Below are 22,633 nucleotides of genomic sequence, written 5' to 3'. Positions count from 1 at the left end.
AGAGTCCTTACCGGTGATTCTCAGCTCTCTTTAAACTGTATAGGATTGAGAATTTTACAGGCTGGGAGGGATCTCTTTATGTCCAATGTCCTTCTAAAAGCACATTTAGCCATAAGATCAGACTATTTTCTATTCAAAGGCTAAAGGAAACTTATCAGAACATGCTGTAACTGTTGCAGTACAATGGATCCATAATGCCTGTAGGTAAGTAACTTACTTGCAGAAGAGATTACAAAAGTAATTATGAAAAAAAATGATCGCTCCATACAAAGTAATTTGAAAGCTATGAAATTCCATAATCCTACCAGAAACTGATATACAAGCATTCAGTATTTATACAGTACTGAGAAACAAAATAGGTAAGCCTATCTGTTACAAATTCATGAAGTCAGTCTTTCACTGCATGAAAATTACCCTTATTTTCTGTCCTAATTTTTAAATTAAAGACAGATGATCCTAGAGTGCCAGAAGTCATAATCAGTCTGACAAAAAGTATTAATTTTCAGTTGCATCGTATTCGAAATGCCTGTGAGGGGATACTTCAGTTGTTAACAAATTTATGGAGCTAATGATAATTCTACAATATTGTTAAATTCAAATCACACTCAAAAGCTGTGGTTATTTGAATATATTTGCACATACAATTCTAGAATGGAGACTGTCTTTCTTTTGAAGTGATGTTTAGCTGTGTAACTCAGTGCTGCTCTTTGATATCAAAGTGATTTTTTTCACTGGAAAAATAAGCAAGGATAACAAGATTTTTTCATCTATAAATCATTTTATAATTGGTATACTCAAAAATGTAATAATGCTTCATTTTTCTCCAAGGTACATAAGAATAATCATCTCATTTTGTTTAAAGTTTTGCACAGGATGAGGTAAGTATTTCAGTATCATTAAATGATAGATAACCTATTTTTCTTTAACTTCCTTTTCTAAATCTCCATTACATAATGGTCGAATTCCCATCACCAGTTCTACTGCTACTTAGTAAATAGTAATACTAGAGCACAGTTACTGCCTTTCATTCATCAAGTACTTAAGGAGGTAACAGTATTTTTGGTTACATTCTAGATGTTCTGACGTGTCAGTGCCAATATTTACTTCCATAATATAAGAGGTTATGCAGAAATAAGATTGCTTTGAAGGCCACTGGAACAGGGGCCATGTGATGTAACAAAACTTCTAGGAAAGGAAGATTCTGTTTTCTGTTTAAGAGGACAAACAATTCTACATCAGCAAATGGATGGTGTTTCCCCGTGTACAATATTTACAGTACTTGTACTTATTACTAACCAAAAGCATCCTCAAAACATATCTTTTAAGATATTTACTTTGATTTTAGCATTTACATGCAAACAATAGGAATTCCAGTCAGTGGTACTGATGAAGAAACTAATTATTTGGCTACATTTTCTTTTGAAATGTCTCCACATTTTTTACAATCAAATCTTTTCCCCATCTGTGGACAGTTTAATTATGTGGACTTTATTGATACATATTGAAATACGTATCAGATTTCACACAATCTTGAAAAGTTTTTGTACCTAAGATATGGTATTTCTCACATCATTTAAGAACTCCTATGATGACTGCTTGTCCAAAGTCCTCTTCTGCCATGCACATGGAGGAAACTCCACCCGCTGGTAAAGGTCCATTAATGCTACTAGTGGAAGAAATAGTTTCTCAGAACTCAGAAGTCACCATGTGCCTTAGGAGGAACAGCTGAAATACATACAAGCAAATCTCCCTGGCCTTATTTCATCTCATTCAGTATGCACAGATGTTAAACACATTTTATAGCCTACTGCGTCAGAAGTCTGTATTGCTTCATAGACAAGTTCTAATGTTTGATTGCCAAATGTACAACTTGAATTCATAACTGTTTTTCCTGATGTGTAAATCAAACCAGTTATCAGCAAACAAAAGACAGAATTTGTCCTTCAATCAGCAGACCATTTAAGCATGTGTGCAACTCTAAAGTCATGACCAGCCCTCTGAAGTCAACAGACTGCTTTCATGTTTAAACTTCACAGATTTGAGTGTCAGAATGGATATATGGACAGAATGGCCAAGAAGGCCAATGGCATCCTGGCTTGTATCAGAAATAGTGTGGCCAGCAGGAACAGGGAAGTAATTATCCCCCTGAACTCAGCACTGGTGAGGCCGCACCTTGAGTACTGTGTCCAGTTTTGGGCCCCTCACTGTAAGAAAGACATCGAGGCCCTGGAGCGTGTCCAGAGGAGGGCAACAAAGCTGGTGAGGGGTCTGGAGCACAGGCCTCATGAAGAGCAGCTGAAGGAGCTGGGATTGTTCAGTCTAGAGAAGAGGAGGCGCAGGGGAGACCTTATTGCACTCTATAACTACCTGACGGGAGGTTGTAGTGAGCTGGGGGTCAGCCTCTTCTCTTGGGTGACTAGTGATAGACTAGAGGGAATGGCTTCAAGCTGCGCCAGGGAAGGCTGGACATTAGGAAATAGTACTTCTCTAAAAGAGTGGTCAGGCACTGGAATGGGCTGCCCAGAGAGGTGGTGGAGTCACCGAGCCTGGTGGTGTTCAAAGAGCGTTTGGATGTTGTGTTGAGGGACATGGTTTAGCGAGAACCATTGGTGAAGGGCAAATGGTTGGACTGGATGATCCTGTAGGTCTTTTCCAACCTTAGAGATTCTATGATTCTATATCATCTGAGCTTACCTATTCTGATTGCATGAATTTTTAGAGCTGCTTTTGGTCAAGATCATCAGTTCTTTTCCAATTCACTTTCCTCCACAGTTTTCAAACAGTGATAAAAAACAGATTTCTGGGTTACTTTCTGCAGATGCTGGGTAGGTAGAGCAGAGGGCCACGGGACCTATAGGTCACAGGCTACAAAGCACATGGCTGCAACACAGACACACAAACCTGGTGGAACACTGTGAGATCTTTGCAGAAAATCTTTTTCAGGTGCCACAACATTTTATCTTTCACTACATCTCCAAATAAAATTATAATAGCTTGACATACTAAGGCCTTAATTTTGAGAGCCACTCAATTAAAAAAAAAAAAAAAAATCAATGGTCATTGTGATTTTAAATCCCTTTCTGAACATTCAAATCTCATGTTGCAACTATATAGCATGAGAATTGTTTATTTTGAATTTGATCAGGGGAACTACATGCAGATTATGAACTATTTAAAATTCTTCCAGTCTTTTTCACAACAAGGTTTTGTAAGCTTTATTCCAAAAACTACAGTGTTCGAATTTCATTGATTTATGCCTCATGGTGCAATGGAATTTGCTTAATTGTCATGTTTTTTTAAAAATCTTCTTTTTATTACCACAAAAGAAATAGTGACAATTTCTCTACACAGTGCTATGCAATCTTCCAGAAAGAGATCTAATTTATTATCCCAGCTGTTGGTGGTATGGCTGTAGAGGACGAACCTTCCCGCCAATAATCCATTACATTTTGTTGCCATGAGACAGATAGCAGCAAAGGGGCAGTCGGACAAAACACCATCTAACATGGACGTGTGTATGAAACAAAGGTGTGTCACTGAAATCCTCCATGTGGAAAAAATTTCACCTATTGATATTTGTGGATGCTAGCTGAAAGTTTATGGAGACCAAACAGTGGTTGTGAGCACAGTGAGGTGGTGGGTGGTGTGTTTCAGCAGTAGCAACAGTGATGTAAAAGACAAGCCATGTTCTGAACAGCCATGCACAACTGCCACACCACAAAAGGAAGAGGGTCTCAATCAGTTTATCCATGTGAATAGGCTACCAGTGGTGACTGTGTTGAAAAATAGTGTTTTTGTAGTTGAGAAATGGCTCTGTCAAGTAGTGTTATTGTGCTCTTTGTATCTGTTGCAGTTTCCATGGAAATAAATAGGAGGCATTGGTTCTGGAGTAATCTACATACATGTCTTCAAAAGGTTTTATTTACAGAATAGAGTACAGTGTATTATATTTAAGAAATTTTTGGTTTTCCTGTTGTTTGTTTTTTTTTTTTGTTTTTTTTTTTGTTTTTGTTTTTTAATTAGCTCCTGAGGAACGATATAAAACTCATTTAATCATCATGCAAACTGGATTCCTACCAGAAAACTTTCTTTTAAGATGCTCTGAAAGTAATGCCTCCTATTTCCATAGAAACTATGATACAAAGAGCACAACATCATGTGATAGAGCAAATTCCCAGCCACAAAACACTATTTTTCAACACAGTCATCACCATTAGCTATGCATGCTCACTATCACTGAACAAAAGCCTGCATGCTGTGCTCACAAGGATCTGCACCAGAGGAGGCGACTGTTCAGAGTCACCGTTGCCACTGCTGAAATGCACCACCCACCGCCTCACTGTTCACACATCCACCTTTTGGTCCCCATAAGCTTTCAGCAAATGCTGATGAATGTCAATAGGTGCTGGTATGCTGCTGGCTCATGGCCAACCTGTTGTTCACAAGAATACCCAGGTTCTTCTGCGCAGAGCTCCTTTCCAGCAGGTCAACCCCTAGCCTGTACTGATGCACACAGTTATTCCTCTCCAGGTAAAGGATTCTACACTTGCCCTTACTGAGATGATGAATGAAGATGATAGAGACTTATGGAGATGATGAATTCTAAAGCAAAGCTGCCTTAATTTCTCCACTGTTGGGATAATTAACCCTTCTGTGGGCTCTGAAGGGAAAACTTACGTCTCAGTGCCTAGAAGAAACTTTTTATCTTTTAAGGGTAAAATGCTAAATTAGCTAATTAATATGAATCGGCCAGGATACAAATATGCATACCCAAATCATTCCTTAAGTCCACCACTACCTTTAAAAGGCACTAATGACCTACTGGTGAGGTCTTTCAGATTTTCTTTTTTGTTAAGCACAGTAATCATTATGAACATATTTACACAGGAAATAATTTATTGCATATCAATGTGTCCTCCCAGTATTAGTTAAAAAAAAAAATAAAAAAATCAACGCACCAAAAAGCTGTGAAAAGTGTTACAACAGAAGGAAACATTGTGATGAAGGCAGTTATCAACCAGTCATTTGAATTTGTAGCTTTCCAGTAATTCAGAACATACTTTAAGAGAACAGCCTACTGATTAACTGAGGAAGTACTGAACCATGAACCATTAAACTTTTTGAGTTATATAAGGACTGAACAAAGTAATCTCAATTGACTTGTTGATGAAGCAGCACAAGTAGAGTAGAACATACATAACTGCATTTCCAGAAAGATCTGAACACTAGAATACCTAGGAATATTTGTGTTGTTGTTTTTTTATTTGTTTGTTTTTTTAATGATTCCTTAACAATGGCAAAATATTACTGGAATTGTCACTTTAAGCCATGTGAGAACAAAGAGCACTTAAAAGGTATTGCAAATGCACAGAAAGCAACATTATGAAAAAAATCTTATAACATTGGAAGATAAGAAAATAAGAGAACATATTTCATATGTATTTCAAAGAGAGATAAAAGTATGCAATGCTGAGATAGACTTAATGGGACCAAATAATCATGCTTGGATGTCACTAGGAAAAGCTCCTATAATTCACAATTAACTACAACTTAAAAATGGAAGAGGGCATTACATCTCATGACTTTGATAAAAGAAAAACTGGAAGTAAGTTCCCTTATAGCCAAGTTTCTGCTATAGAAAGCAGAAACTATTCAAAGTATTTGTCAGGAGCTTGAAAGGGTCAATTAAAAGTTAAAAGTTAAAAATAATCAAATATAGATTGGTTCACATGTGAAGACTGATAGCATCTACAAAGACTTTCATATCACTGAAAATAAAAAAAAATAATAAAAAAAAGAACAGTTATTCAGTATGAGACTTTCATATTAATAGCCTGAAATTAAACATGGAAAAACTGAGGCTGAACATCAGGAAAGCTTCCTGGCAGTGGAACAATCTGGGCTCCCAAGGGAAACAATGGAATCTACATAGCTTTAAAGTTTTAAAACTAGACTAGACAATAACACTCAATGTAGTTTAGGGAATATTTTTGCATTGGCAAAAGATATGGCTGCATGACTTGATACTGGTAGGTCATTGTCATCTCTGGTTTCCATGGTTCTGCAAGGAAATGCATAACCTCTGCAATATCAGAAACAAATAAGTTATCTGTCTCTTTTTTCACAAACATTAGCAAAAGTCAGAAGCAGTCATATTTCCTAAGACCTGACTTTAAAATATATTCCTTCAGCTATTCAAATGAAACTCACAACAATGATTCAATCAATACATAAGGCAGAGTATGATTTTATTATTTGTTGTGTGCTGTGGTTTGTTCGTGTATTAAGACCAAACAAAAACACAAGATTCTAGGTGAAGTGGAATAGCCTATGTCCTGCTGATTTGATGTACCAGTTTATAAGCTAATAGTGCTGTCAAGGAGTACTGTTATGTGTTCCATGAGTTTAAGTTGTTGTCATGGTGACTACAGTTGATCTATAGGTGTCTTTTTCTCATTTACTGTCTAAAGAGATATTTTTAATAAAGGCAATGGGAAATATTTTTAGGTTAAAGTTTAACTATCCTGTTAAATATTTCCTCTTAATAATATGCCAAAACTTTTTAAAGCCTCTTGACACTCGTTCCTTTCTGCACACATTGTTTTCTTTACAAACAGAACATTTTATGTTTAGTGCCAATTACTGCTCTTGTTTAACTTTCATATAAACCCAGCTGACGTCAGCAAGAATGCACAGGTGTAACTGTCACAGTAGAGCAGTAACTAGAAGTTAGCTGCTATGAATAAGCAGTACACCACGTACTAATATGCCAATAAACATAATGATTGCCCCAATTAAGAATGTTTTGACAAGTTGCATAGTTTATTGATATACCCTTGCAGACCACGCTGTCCTGATTTAGTCTGAGTTGCCTGCTAAGAAACAAATTTACCTTGCGTGCCCAAAATGAAGGAAAAACAATGCCTGGAGCAGAGTTGTTCTGCCTGTTATTTATGGCACAGAGAAACAAAAGTGAATATTCATTTACTAGCAAATGATTCTAACATGGAAACATTTCACTTTCCAAAATTAGGTTGTTGAATCAGAATTAGTTCTAAAAACTGCCTGCTTTTCTGAGAAACAAATCTGAACCAGTAAAATATTTGAAGCAATATTCAGTAACTAACATGAAAGAGGACTTGAGAGAAAACAAATCACATCACAGGAATACTTATTCACTTTAAAAAAAAAATGTTTAATGAGAAAGAGCCTTACATTCTGAGGACAATCCCAAGGCAGTGTTGTTGCAGTGTAGAAGTTTTGTACCTGTTAAACCTTATTTCATTCTGAGATAGCATTGCTGATGGAAAAAGTAACAGCAAGAAAATGCTAATAAATCCAAGGAAAACGTGATACTTAATTGTGAAACAGAAGGTTTGATGGCACTGTTGTTAAGGACGCCTTGTGGCTTTTACAGCTCTGTTTATATTTCCAATACACTATGCAAACTTTCTTTAGCTAAAAACCAAAAAAAACATGCTGTAATGGAATCAGAGGGGAATAGGCTATATTGTGAAAAAGTATGTTGTAATACCACCACTGCAGGGTCATGTCCTCTGAACAGCTAGGATATGTTCAGTTCATTTAGTGGATTTCTTCAGCTGTTCAAGGGACAAGCACCTCACTGCAAAAGGCAGCATAAACAGAGACCATCATTTAGGGGTGAAAGTATAATTTAAATGTTAATAGATCTACCACCGGCCCTAATTTCCTTGTCAATTGACATTATATTCCGTGATATCAACATAATTATGTAATTAAACATGCATTCCTGACACAGAAGTGATGAAGCATATCTACAGGGAATCATCCTTCAGACCAGTATTTCATAGCCTTCACTATTAACAGTATAGTGTGTCTATGTGAGTTGTTGACCATTACAGTGAATCTAGTGTGCTAAGGCCAAACTTAGCGCCATGGTTTGACATGGAACAGCCTTCTATTAATCCTGCCAGACCTCATTGCTTATTACACTAAACGGGGGTAAAAGTATTTGATAGCCATACTCTAGTCTCATTTGTCCACTCCTTCCACCTTCTCCAGAAGGCACCTGTCAGGGTGGTTACAAGGTGAGTCAGTGCAGAAAATGAAAGCATTGTCTGCAACCCTGCTAAACAAAGAGCCAGCCTTTCCCCAGCTTGTCTGCCCAAACAGACTCAGCCTTTGATTACTGCTACATACTGCTGTGCTATGTGGGGAAAGAAATGCGCAACCAGAAAGATCTCAGTGTAGTTTAGGTGTAGTGGGAAAGCTCACTCTTAATAATGCTGCAGAGCCAACCTCAGTAGTAAATAATGTAAACTCTTATCAAAGCTGTTCTACAAAAGCAGGGACCACATTTCTCTGAACACAGCATGGTCCACAGATGCAGCACAGGTAAGAGCTCATCTTAGGAGTTATTGCATATACACAGAACAAAGTTCCCATGGCTATTGGGATTAAACCATGTTTTTTTTTATCTTGTCTTTTAAGTTCATTCAGCACAAAATGTGGGACTAAGAAGCTGAGGGCTGTTTCAGTCTTTTGGGCTACCCAGTCTGATGCCAATTATCTTCACCTTTGTCCATCACAACCTTCTATGTATCCATGTAAGTCTGTTTACTTCCAGCAACAGGACCAAATTACTGTGGTTTTTTTCTTCAGTTCCTTTTTACACAAAGACTCAGCAAGATGACATCAACAACTTCAGATGCAGTGAGAAGCTGTACCTTGAAAGGAAATGCACTTTTCATAGAGGCCTATTGCACAAGGTCATGCCTAGCGTCAGAATGAGACGACACTACAATAGCAGTGCAATCTTTTTAGATCTCAGTAGAGGAAAATATTATCACTGGATGTTTTCAATGCCAATCTTGACATATTTCTTTTCCCTACCTCTATCTGTAGAAAGATGGTTTAACTAAACAGTAGAGCATGGGGCACACTCACAGGCAAGACAGCCTCTGTGCATGTGATCAAAGTCACACTTTCTGCATATAAGTTAATATGAATAGTGGAAAAACGTAGAAAAAAGCTTTCAGTACTAATTTCCCCATAAGAAGTCTATTTTACCACATATGGTATCCCAACCAAGTAGCAACAACATGAGTAAAGGGTGCTTTGGAACATTCGTAAGTGTCAGTCTACATTAAAATGTCTTTTATTCATTTTATATCTTTCTCCTCCATCCTGGGAAAATATGAAAACTGCTGACAGCCCCAGCATGGAAAAATCATTGCTTACTACAGTTTCCCATGAAACTGTTTTCTTACCTGTGCACGCACTAATGATCAAACAGAGCCATTGCCCATATTTCTTTGAAGAGGGTTGTGCAGCAGGACAGGCAAGTTGGTAACCTTATATGAATTGTTTGCGATCTTTCACCCTTCTGTGAGTAAATATTGGTTTAAATATAAAAACAAAGGTAGAAGAATGTCACTCTTCAGAAAATAGTTTGGGTCAGAAAATATTTACTTTGTACATTATTTACTGTAATTTTGTTTACAAAGTGGTGAAATGTAGCCCTTATATTATTTCTAAAACATCTTTGGACACACATTGCTTGCAGAGAATACTTCAGTAACAAACTGCTCATTGAACACTTCCTCTACATTTAACACAGAATATGAACAAATAGAGTTTCAGGCACTTATTCAGGAGATTCAATTTGTAAGCAATAACCCAAACAAATATATGATTTGGAGACAGTGGACAGCTCACACTCCACAACAGTTCACAATCTTTCTTTGAGGATCCCCTGAAGCAATACCTCAACAATCAGCAATTTTTAACGAAATGATAGTTCTGCTAAAGTGCAATTTTGAATCAACAAAATCAATGTTTTTCCCTCCTTTTTCAGAATACATCAGAATGCTAAAATACTCTGGGGACACTAAAATCTGAATAATAGCCACAATATAAAGATGGCAAGGAACACCCCAGGCTTCAAAAGCTTTGATTCCTCTTAAAAAAAAAAAAAAAAAAATCTGTTTTACAAAAATGTATACATCAGCCTACCAAAATTTTTTTATAGAATTTGGTTTAAGACCACTTTATGGTGAGGTAGGAAGTTAAATAATTTCTTAACTAATTAAAAAGTAACACAATCTAAGCAAACATTAGGTTGACCAGTACTTCTGCCAAACAGAAAAGAATCCACAGATTCCAGAGCTAAAATGTCTTTGGTTCATATTCCTTTTCTACTATTAGTTCTTTTTTCTTTTTTTTTTTTAAAGAAATCCAAGTTTCCTTTTTTTTTTTCCTTCCTTCATCAGTCAGAAACTGAAGTCATTTTATAAATAATTCTATTCTAATTCCATATCAAGGCAGCAAGTGAGTAAATAAGAGTCATACTATGGCAGACACACTTTGCACAAATGAGAATTGAGAGCTAACGGTCAAGAAAAATAACAGAGAAAAGGTTACAAAAGGAATTTTCCCATGAGCTTTTTGCTCCCTACATGCTATAAACCTTCTCATCTGAGAAAACTCAGACGGTCACATCATACCAAAGATTGCCAAGTGAAGTGAGGGTAGGATAGTAAGTGGCTTTGCCAGGCAATGACAGTTTTGCACTCTTGTTCCTTTGATGATGGCACTGCATTCCCATAGTAAAACAGATTTTAATGGCTTTCTACACAATTACAAGAGAAAGAACTTTAAGAACTAATACAAACAAAAGAATAACTAAAACAAATACTAAAAGCAGAATTAAGTATTTTACTGTATTTTTCTGACTCATACACTCCCTGAGAATGCGGAGTAGTTTCCCTCTTTAGTAGAAAGCCATGGATAAACTTACTTTCCTTCTTTTGTTTCTCTTTAACAGCAAATTTTGTTTTACCCTTTTTGGCATGATCAGAACAGATAATGGAAATAATTAATGGCACTGGTTTATGTTTCACTTTGTGCTATTAACACAGTGATTTTTAAAAAGAGAGAAAGGGAGAGAAGTTTGCTTCTGCAATACAGGTAGCAACTGTTTTACAGAAGCTGTGCATAGCAGGACTTCGGTTGTAAAATATCAAATATATACAGAGATGCGCTTCAACTTTCCCCTTTCCGGATTAAGTGGACTGTATGGTATATAGACCAGTCTGAAAAGCACCAACACGAATACATGCTGAAATTGTGTTGGCATCAAAATAAAGACGTTTTTCTGGTTTTATTTTTTTTCCCCATGGTAATGTAAACAAATCCCAGGAGATACAAGGACATTTGATTTCCTTTACTGAGCAGATTCTTACTCAGCTTTATGTAGAAGTTGTAGTTTTAATCATTTTGACAACCTTGAGTTTTTGCCCTAAGCTTCAGACCTGCAGGAGCCAGGAATCTCATAACAAAATTGCTTACAAAAGCAAATTTGTTAGAATAATGCGACTGACTTTGCAAGTCCCCTCACGTACCAGCTCTGTAGTTTCAAATCTATCCCAGTCAGCACAGAGGACTCATGAAAAGAGTCCTTCACTGAGTTGGACAGAATCCCCTGTGGCACAGGCTTCATGACCCTAGCAAACTAATACTGAGTCTATTAAACTCAAATTTACTGGGAGATCATTACTATCAATCAGATAAAATTTCACAAAGTTACTAAAAGTTACAAAGAGATGGAAAATAGACCTCTGTCACTTTTCAAGTGCCAGGGAAACCCGTAGTCTCTCTAAAGAGAAATCAGAAATTTTCTTCACCTGAAAACAATTTTTTTGCCTAGCTTTAGAAATGCCTGTGCTGCTCTGGCTAAGACCTTCAAATAAGTTTAAAAATAAAAAATTAAAAAAAAAAAATCTGCACGCTAGAGCTACCTTGCACAAGAAACTTCAGTGTAGGTTTGAAAAGATTATGAATGAATGAACAGATCTTTATAATTAAAGTTTGAGGCAACATTAGCCCAATTGCATTTTGCAGTTTCCATTCCTCCTATACTATGTTTTTATCTTCATTCTCTTTATTTCCCGCTTGAATTGCATACTGCTCAGAGGCCTATCTGCATGTGAAAGTTTATTCTTCTGAAAAGCTCACTGTCCTCCATCCCCAGCAGCTACTTACTACTGCACATGCTAAAAGAACTGCATTAGCACTGAACAGAACACAGCCACAGTGCTTGGTTCCTATTAGGGCAGCAGCTGGAGCATCACTGGCTGTGACCATCTATTCAAGAAATGGCATTCACAGGTTATAAATTCAAGATACTTTTCCTTTCCCTTTAAGTATGATTTCCTCATGACTTCTTTTCTTGTGCTGTTCCAGCTCATACTCACATTAACAGTTTGTTTCTGGAAATGCTCTCCAGCCTGTTAAATTTTTATTGTGAAATGTTTTGACTAGAAGACAGAGCACTCATCTCTAAAGCAGAATAGAGACAGCAGCCTGTATATTCCTTGAATGAGCCAAGATTTTTCTGTCCACTTTAATCATAGTTTATCTCTGCCAGAAATCACTCTAGTTTGCATAATGTTTCATGAATAGTGAAAAGCTACTTAATTATATCTATGGAGTACTTAAAAGCCACGGATGAGAAACCATCGAGGAAAAAATAAGCAGATAATCCTTTAAATATAAGAAGTTACCTTTCATACATTTCTTTCTTATTCACTTACTCCGTTAAGAAAAACTTTAACCAAGGTCACATATTGCCAAGGATTTTCATACTGTGACTCCAACATAGGAGACAATTTTTTTTTACAAGATGACCTTCCCAAATAGGGCAATAAAAAGAGGAGTGTTTCTTTGTCTTGAGAGATATTCAAGAACAACAACAAAAAAACACATTTTCCTAACCAACTTTAAGTAAATCCAAAGTGAGATCATTTATTTGAAGTATGGCTCAATGTACTATTATTTAAAATACAGTGACAGAAATAATCTATTATCTCCAGTAATACACATACATAGCTATAAAGGTCTCTACTGTTTCTTAGTGAAGCTGCTTTACCATTGATACTTATTGTTAAGGATAGAAAGTTTTGTAGGAGTTGTTTGGAGCAGTCAGTAGAAGCAGATTTAAGAGGGAAATGTGGAAATAATTTCCATAGTGAAAAGGTCCTAATAGTAATGTCCTGTCAGCCTCCTCTGCTATTCTGAGGTTGCCTCTGAGGTAGTCCTACAGGGCTCCAAGACTAAACAAGGGCTCACAAAGTAAGCCTTTAGTATTAACATGTTTACTGCTTCTTTTTCAATTTTTCTATAGAACCACAGAATTGGTGTGTAAACATCTATATGTTTACAATAAAATATCTGCAAATAATGCTATACCAGTGAACGTTTACTTAACTACCTCTAGGAGAGGTCAAGACTAAGAAGTTTTAAAACCTCCAAGTTCTTACATTTTTCATTCTGAAAGTCTGTAGGTTCTCCAGTATCTGCTTCCTGACACAGTGTATCAGATGCCAGGATCAGATTCTGAGACATTTCTTAGCATCTTGAAATTCATTGTTCTACAATTCACTTTGAGGAAACATTTTCAAAGAACTTTAAAGAATGGTTTTCCTTTGCACCTTTGAAAATCCTATACTAATCGTTCTTACTGCTTAGAAGAAACGTTCAGACCAAGTGTCAGAAATAAGTCAAATATTCTCAAAGCATACAGTGCTAAAAATCAGTAAGTGAATTTCATGCAAAAATGAAGTGCACATTTCTAAGCCTGATTCATTGATTTCTAAAAATACTTTTAAGTTTTTTTTCTAGCTGATTTACACCTTTTTTACTCTAAAAAAACTATTTTATATTCTTACACCTATAATTTTGTAGATTTCTGCTCAAATTATGAACATGTTTAGCCAGAAGCCCTAAATTCCAAAACTTTATTGATGAATTTTAAATCACATATCACAGACATCCTTTTTAGGCAAGTTCTGCTGTAAGACTGCCAGAAGCTTGTAGCTGGAACTGCACAACAGTCGTCAAGTATAGAAAATAAAGACTGCCACAATTTTTCCTAACCTTAACTTACATCATTAATGTTGAACAAATTAAAATAAGCAATGAAAAATCCCACAAAAAACTTATTCCAGATTTGTCAGCATGCAGATAGCTGGGTAAAATCCATAGGTACAGAAAACTCAATTTTAGACTTGTGAAGCTGCAATTATTTATTTCATGCTGTGCTAATACAAGGGGAAATGGTTTTAAGGTCAAGGAGGGAAGGCTCAGATTAGATGTCAGGGGGAAGTTCTTTACAGAGAGAGTGGTGAGGTGCTGGCACAGGCTGCCCAGAGGGGTTGTGGATGCTCCATCCCTGGAGGTGTTCAAGACCAGGTTGGATGGGGCCCTGGGCAACATGGTCTAGTACCAGATCTGGAGGTTGGTGGCCCTGCCTGTGACAGGGGGGGTTGGAACCTGATGATCCTCAGGGCCCCTTCCAAACCAAGGCATTCTATGATTCTATACTGTGAGACAGAGGTTTAGGACTAAAAAGAGAGATGTTACTTACCATAAAGTAACGTTTGTACTTTTGGAAAAAGATATGTTAAGCTAAGTATGTTCCTGTTTAGATCCATTCTCTACTTCTGCTCTACTCAGCTATGATGAGACATACCTGGAGAGGTCTGTCAGTTCTGGACTCTCCAGTACAGAGAGGCACAGGCATAATACTGCAGTGAGTTCAGTAACAGGACACAAAGATGATTAAAGGACTGAAGGATCTGTCACACAGAGAGAGACTGAGAGTTTAACTAGGATATTTCTGATAACACGTTCCCAATTGCTTCTTGATGATGGAAATTTGACTTCTGATATCATTATAAAGGAATCTTTAAAGTAAATAATAAAAATGTTATTTTTTTTCTCTCCAATAAAAACTGTAGTGCTCAAAGAACTCTCAACACTGATGGATGCCTGACACTTGCTGCAATGGATCTGAGAAAATACTGAATCAGCACAAAATGATTTCAGAGATGTTATGTATACACATTCAGCATCATTAATAAAGGACTGAAAATTCTCTCCAGTCCTACTGAAATTGGTTTGTAAAAGGGGTCCAGGAATTCTGTGCTGAAGTGTGTAGAAAAATTACAGTTTAATTTTACATATTGAAGAGATTAAAGCTACTGCTGATCAGATGTTTTGCTTTCTGCTTCTATCATCAGGAAATCCAGCAGAGGAAAAGTAAAGAATTGCTCATGTGAAGGCCTAAACGAATGGCAATTTGCTATCCTGGGGACTGGTGGTAAAGAATCTATTGCCTGCCAAAAGAATTCGGCCATGTCCGAAATTCTTCACTGATAGGTAAAACCATCCATCTAGGCACAGCTGCGTGCAACGCACTGAACACTGTAAGGATTTTCCTGGATTGGTTCCACATACATGTCAGGCAACTTTTCTCATAAGATCTTGGAAGGATTTGTAATCATTTGGGATAAAAGAGCATGATTAAAGGATGGCTGGCTCAGCTGCTGATGACAAATATACTGGCATCTGTTGTTCCTCCTCTTGAAAATTCTCTTCCAAGGGAACTAGATCAGTAGCAGACTGAGCAATAGGAGGAATAAATACATCTTTCATGGTCTTTGAGGCTAATCCTTATGAAGTTTTGAGATATCCCATGGTGAACAAAAAAAAAAAAAAGAAAGAAATATCACTTGAGAAGCTGAGCCCTAGGTAGAAAGACTCTTGTAAGAAGGAAATTAAGAATGTCTGGTGTGGGGAACTACAGAGAGATGGGATCCATGTGGTTTGGAGTAGAAAGTCTGTTGTCTTGAAAATCTGATGAGGAAGAACACTTCTTCTGAACATGTTACACTATCATAATAAAATCTAGATCCTTTGGAGGCTGCCAAGGTAGGCACAGAAATTACATAGGGAAGTCCAATAACAGTGTGTAACAAGCCTTTGTTGGCTGGCACATACTGTTAAAAGGCTGGACAAGTTACGTAAGATGAATTGGAATCATTCATTGATGAGCATGTATTTGTTTTCAACTGATAATTATAATTGTGACTTTAATTACTAAAAAAAAGAAAAAAAAATCAAATAAAGATTGCTATAACTGAATGGATGGAAGATACAGTACTGAAGACAATGTAATTCAATCCACACCTGATCATGATGACTTGCAACTGTTCAAACATACCCCCTGTATCATTTATGAAAGGGCCTCTGATATCTTTTGCAAATGCCCTAATTGTCATGCCATAAGAGAATCACAGAGCATATCTTCAGCTACTCTGTTGCTGAGTACTGATATAGTTACAGAACTAAGTTTGTAAACAGTTATGTCACTGAGTAAGTGAAATGCTAGACTGAGAGCCATGAAATTGCAATTCATTTCTATTCTAGTGGATATTCAACGTAAAGTGATAATATATAAAACAAATAGACTATGAAGCCAAGCCCAGAATACCTTCTATTCAACTGATCATGTGTTTTAGGTCAGATAGATTATTTTGAACAAAATATTGGTTCCATTCTGTGTGAGAGACAAAAACCTCATAGATCTCACCTTTTTTACTGGGCTCCTAAATAAACAGATACAGATACATGTGCATCAGAAGATGTACCATAAGAAATAAGCAGCTAAACATGAGTTGAGAATTGTAACACAATGAAAAGTGCAACAGTAACAGCAGAGCAGCAAGGTCCTAGGTTGCAGCAAGTGAGGATTTGCTCAAACGCAACAGCTGTGGGCACAAAAATGAAGGGAAGAAGCTGCTTACCTTAGGAACACTTCAGGCATGTAGTGATATCCAATGAGATACCCTCACCTCCACTGCTAACCCTTAAATGAGGTCTGGGAAGGGATGCGTGCACCTGAGCTCCCTTGGGTTGGCCCTACCTTCCCACCAGGTGCTCAATCACTGGTTCAAGCCCTGACTTAGCATTTCCACTGCAAGTATTATATTAAAAAACAGTAAATTCCAGATTGAGATGCATAACAAGGAATCCTAAGTAGATGTAGAAGTTACATACCTCTGCATTTGGTACTGGTGAGATCTGAGAGTACTGGAGATGTAGTGAGAGTACTGGAATACTGCAGTACAACCATGTGTTCATATTACAAGGATGATTTTGAAAACTGGGTATAAAACTAGAGAGAAAAGCTATGAAGATAAAGGAATGAATGCCTTACAGTAAAACTTTATTCTGTATAAATAAAAATAGAGGCAGAGATTAGAGTTCCTAGGACAACGTTTTCATCTAAGAAAGGGACAAAAAATAAAGAGAGGTACTTTATCTAGTTTACAGAATTGGGTCAAATGAAGTTTAAATTAGAGAAAATAATAGATATCCTAGAGAAAGTAAGATATCAACAATGAAAGCTATAAGCATTAAGATAACAAAAAAAGCATCGATCATTTTACTCGTGTTTTCCTAAAATATCTAATTTACTTAATAAATACAACTGGATTTGAAGCAGAGATTTGTTTTGAGTATGCATGTACACTATCTAGCATGAAGGCAATAGAGGTAAACACAGTAATTACTTCTCGGTTTCAAATTCCATTAGTGTATAAATTCAAACAAGACCAGTGCTCAGCTAGAAATAATTTTTTAAAAAATGAACATATCATCAAGTCATTTCTAACTGTCATTTGTCTGTTTTGTTCGGCTGCAAATTACTATATTAAAAAGATTCTGAAGTAATTGATTCTTACACTTCACCCTCTAAATTTTTGAAATACTGTCCTTTAAATATAAATGCATTTTGACGATTACTTCACAAACAGCAGAAGTCTTAATGTATTACTTTTAATTAGTAGAAGAGCTGAATTAAAAGTAATGCTGTGTTCAGTCCAAATCAGTGTTGTGTAGGCTGTTTGCATTCTACAGGCTGATACCATGAAACCCTATTTGTCAAGTACAGTATATTTTTATGTGCAGTCTCACTGACTTCATTAGACCTCTCACAATGGCTACCCATGGGCACAATTATTTCCAGGATCACATCTTTACTTAGTAAAGAAACGCCATCAAAGGATAGTCAAGAAAATATATGGATATAATGAAATCAATCCCTTTTACCAAAGCAGTCTGTAAGATTCTATAAATGCATCCTGGCAGCCTCAGAAGAGCGCTTTGCATGGAAGTTTCAAACATCTGTGCCGCAGCTTAAGAAGTACCACATTACTGAATCTCTTGAGGATCCATACAACATTTGGGACGGTGATGAAAGCAATACAATTTAACCAGAAACAATTTATTTTGTGAATATTCCTTATACAAAATCAGGAGAGTTTCTTGTATGAGAAAGAAAACTGATACTGTAAGTGAACACTTCTAGAACACTGGTCATTTGTACCTTGAGCCACTTAAACATGAGGAATTTGTAATGTATGTAATCCGTGTTGCTTGCTCACTCTTTTCAATTTTACTTAATTTCATAAAATAAACTAAGCTGAACACTTCTCTAGAAAGACTTCAGCATGGTAAATTCATTTTGCTTTATCCCTGAATTAATTCATAGCTTATTTACTAGCACAACAGATACACATTTGTATTTGGTGAGCTAGCCCATGCTACGTTTATTAAACATTATATATTTATAAGTAATATATATTATATATTCCATTTTTAAATAAAGGTGGTAACTCATTGCTTTTCAGCCCATGTAAGTAGCTCTTTCAGTGCCAAGTCAGACAGACAAATTTCAGCCTCTCTTTAATTTCTTAGACTGTACTAAAATAAAGGAGAAGCTGATGCTAAGATGCTACCACTGGGAGATGGCACCTAACAGCTCAGAGCAACCACGTAGTCTTCCCAGTTTTTTTTACTACAGTCCCAGCTTTCCCTTTTTGCTTATGCTCAGCATTGCAGTCCTGATCTAGCTTTTCCATCTGGTAGGCTAGATTTAGCATGTACTAGTTTGTATTTTGCAATATAAGGTATGGTAAGGTGTTACTACAGTCTTGATGTCTGGATGCTGAGAGACAAACTGTGCTTACCTGCTAAATTCACCTATTGTCCACAGTCACAGAAGTAAACCTTTCCTTTGCTATTTCAGATGCTGCTGAGTGGAAAAATTAGAGCACGTGGAAAGCATCTGGTAAGTCTTAGCCCACAAAATAATCTTGACACTGGAACATCTGCCCTGGTCCTAATAACCAAGTATTCCTAGCAAGAAAAACGAGGCAGAAGCATCACTTGCTCTGGGAGGTATGCCAAAGAAGTCCCTCTGCACTTCAAAAAAGCTGTTGGAGGGAATGTTTTGAGCGTGCAGTTTTCTTGAACAAAGGACTTCATCAACAGGATGAGCACAGTCACATCCAAGACTGAGGAAATGAAGTTAGGGAAGAGTGCAGTTACATAAGAAGACAGGCCAAAGTCTACTCACAGAGCTACTTCTACCTTCAGTGCAAGTCCTCTGTCCATCAAGATCCTAAATCTGCTCTTAAAAGGAGTGATTTCCCACCAGTGAGAGAAGAATTTGTACCTCATTCTTCTGTCGGGAGGAATCACTGCAAGACAGTGTTCAAAAACCGGTCAAAAACTCATGTGACTGAGGCATATGATCAGTTCTCTGCTTGTTGCTGCTCATCATCCATATTTACTGATGGCACTGCCAGACACAGTCCTCCGAGCACCAAGGCAATCAGCAATACTGCAAGAGTTCTAACTCTTTCTTCCAGCTGCAGCTGAAGGCCCAAAAGAGACAAATATAAAAAGTACATATAGGGCCTTTTCTAAAAAGTAGCTTTATTAAATGACTGCTGTATGGAACAAATAATGAAGAAAATTTACAGGAAATTTCCAAGATGAAGAATAGAAATTGTGAAAAGCACACAGAGATAATGAAACAAGAGCACTGAGGGCAACTAATAGTTTCCAGAAGCAAAGTTATTTACAGAAGAAAAGGGGGGGTTGGGCCATTATTTCAGTTCTATGTACAATAATAAAAATTTGCTTTGATAGTAAAGTGCCAATAAATTTGCCTAAAAAATGATGAAATCTTTGTGGTCCCCATTTCTGGAAGGAGAAAGAGAAAGGAAGGAAAAGAGGAAATATTGTATGAATGCGATATGTCTTGTTGAAAAATAATTAGCAATTGTTCACTGCCACAGAAACAGCACATTTCAAGTGGGTATAATAAAACAGATTATAAACTCAGATCTATTGCATATTCTCTTGGACAAAGAAATAAAGCTGAGTGATAAGAGCTTTTGAACATGACCAGAATGAGTGAAATTGCAAGTACCTAGGAGGTTAGATAAAAATTTCATTTGGAGAAAGTGTCATTACATAAGATATCATTTAGTAGAGAAAATTGAAAAATGCTGTAGGAAAGAGATGGATACAGCTGATGAGGCAGCAGTAATGCAGAAAATGGTATGGGGACTATCTTGGGGATAGCATGACTTAGAAGGGATGAAAACATAAAAAAGCAAGGCTAGGTGATACAAGAGAGAGCTGCTTCCATTTTGAGACATACTAAATAAACTGTTTCTGGAGTAATCTATCCATTTGGAGGAATTATATTCTGAAGAAAGCTATAGACACACCACAGACTGAAATGGGAAATACAAAACCCAGAAATTCAGGAAACATCACCTGAGGGGACATATGGAAGAACAGGGCTGGTATTCTAAAACAAAGACATGACTGAAAGCCAAACAGATAAACATGGAAAAAAAGTACCTAAGAGGAAGTTGACGACAAAATATTCTTCCATATATGAAGGACAGAAAGAAGCAATCTATTCAGTATCTTTGGGCAGACCTCTGCTGCAGATCTCGCTCTGGTGCACACACACTGAAAGAACATTCAAGAAAGCTGTGTCTGGTTCTGGAAGCAGTTGGTAGAAGGAGATCAGCCCGGGCTAAGAAACACTATTCTGGATTCTTTGGAAAACAAAATTTAAAGGTGGTCTGCCTTTAAATTAGGTAATATAGTCATTAAAGGTGTTTTTTTACATTCTGGGAAGACGGAATATAAATGGGGAATCCTGGTAACATAACAGTACATTTTAATTGGGGCCCTGAAGGGGCAATCATTCTGGCTAGATCAATCTTGCTGAATGTGGTTTAAAAATTTATGTGCGTTTTTATGGCAACTCAATCTTTTTTTTTTTTTTTTTTTTCTGTTCAAAACAACAACAACAAAAAATAGGTAAATTATTTAGAAACTCCACTCCAGTTATTCAAGTTTTGTGTTTATTTATTTTAATTTTTATGAACCATGTTATTACAGCATTGAAATCCTTTCTCCAGCACTAAAGAAGCTATTAATTCTGTTTCACGAAGTGTTTAAACAATTCCTTGTAACCATTTATTATCAACAGAGAAGGTTACTAGTATGCATTAGTTTTACACCAATGCATTTTATTTGGTTTGCATAATACAAACGTTCCAGTTTATGTATATCCAAAGCTGCAAGAAAACACATCATTAACTTTCAAATGAGAGGTTAACAAGACCTATTATTCTGATGCTGAAAAGTGGATTTTCTAAAGTAAGGTAATTAATAATTTAAGATAGATCAGCTCAGCACAAAACTTTTCTCAGTTGCTGCTACCAGTAGACCAAAGTAATTTCCTGTAAAATTAGAAACGTTTACCCATAAAGTGTGTAATGATCACCTTGATGTGACTGGAGCAGCATGCTTTAAGGTCTGAATACAGACTGAAGACCTCAGAGGTCTGACAATCAGAATGGCCAGACAGAATTTGACTTAAATTCTCTATGTCAGGAAATGTTTCAAACACTAGTTGCAGGCCAGGAGGAAGGCAATGTGTCAACATTCCTAATCATCAGGAAATTTCTTAATTTTTTGTAAATTTTTAAAAGCAATAACAACAGAAACACAGGATCTGCTTCTTGTGGGATTTTTCGGATCCCTATTTCCTTGAAGTACTTTAAAGAATCAGGCACTTTTAACAAAAATAATGAGAAATATAATAAAGCTCACTGATGCCAATTGGAAAATGACTCAATTACTAATCTTGTAATGTCTCCTGAATTCATTAACCTTGGAAAACTTCGTCTGGAAGTAGTACAAAACAGTACACCAGCAGTGTCCCAAACAGACCATCAAGATGACATTAAACATTTAATATATCTCACCAGTGTCACTATGTGTAGTGCACTTACCAATAACATGGAGTAATTAGCACAATTTATGTTTTAGTGTACTAGGGATGAGTAAGCACGTAAAACTTCAAATGACCATATTCTCATTAACTTCTTTGTCAGCTCACCACCTGCTTATCTTTACATTTCCACACTACTCATTATATTCTGTATTACTCATTCTCTTCCTCTTTTAATTTTGCCTTAACTTCTTCATTATCCAATTTTTCTGTCTTCATTTTTTTGTTTGTTTGTTCAGTTTTGCAGGGTTTTTTTGCTTCACATCATTTCCACAGTTTCTCATCAGTCTCCCATTCTCAATTCCACATACATCTATTCAACTACTCCATGTACTTCCACCACTAAAGCCATTGTCTTTTGCATCATGAATGATCTCCAGTTTTGGATTTTTTTTTAATCTCTTCTCTTCCATCCTTTATGCAGCTTTACCATTATCTGCATACTTACAGACATTCTCTCTTCTTTTTCCTCCTCTTTGTTCCATGCATTTTCTCTTCTGAATAATAACAGATTCACCCAATTGGTAGGTCTTTGTAACCTTTCCCCTAATCTTGATCTTCTGCTTCCATATCTATTCGCACCAGTCATCCTCAAGTTCAATTCTGGTGCTGATGCCCTATTTTTAAATTCTCAACCAT

At 36.6% G+C, this 22,633-nt stretch overlaps 1 protein-coding gene across 12 annotated transcripts in view; it reads right to left on the bottom strand.

Annotated features, from left to right (window-relative positions):
* The window catches only part of PDE1A (phosphodiesterase 1A), a 198,484-nt gene that overhangs the window by 74,639 nt on the left and 101,212 nt on the right, over window positions 1-22,633 (bottom strand). For 3 of the 12 annotated variants that reach the window (XR_006939851.1, XM_040703690.2, XM_040703698.2), the window contains exon 2: window positions 19,244-19,367. The exons of the other annotated variants lie outside the window; for them this stretch is intronic. Coding sequence is in view for 2 of the 3 variants with exons in the window: in XM_040703690.2 (XP_040559624.1) it covers window positions 19,244-19,367 (124 nt within the window). In the remaining variant the exon portion in view is untranslated. The remainder of the gene's footprint in view (window positions 1-19,243; window positions 19,368-22,633) is intronic. 12 annotated transcript variants of the gene reach the window in all.

The sequence above is a fragment of the Gallus gallus genome, chromosome 7, assembly GCF_016699485.2.
Source record: "Gallus gallus isolate bGalGal1 chromosome 7, bGalGal1.mat.broiler.GRCg7b, whole genome shotgun sequence".
Lineage (NCBI taxonomy): Eukaryota > Metazoa > Chordata > Aves > Galliformes > Phasianidae > Gallus > Gallus gallus.
Note: the sequence above shows the minus strand (reverse complement) of the source record. Positions and strands in the feature narration are given on the sequence as shown.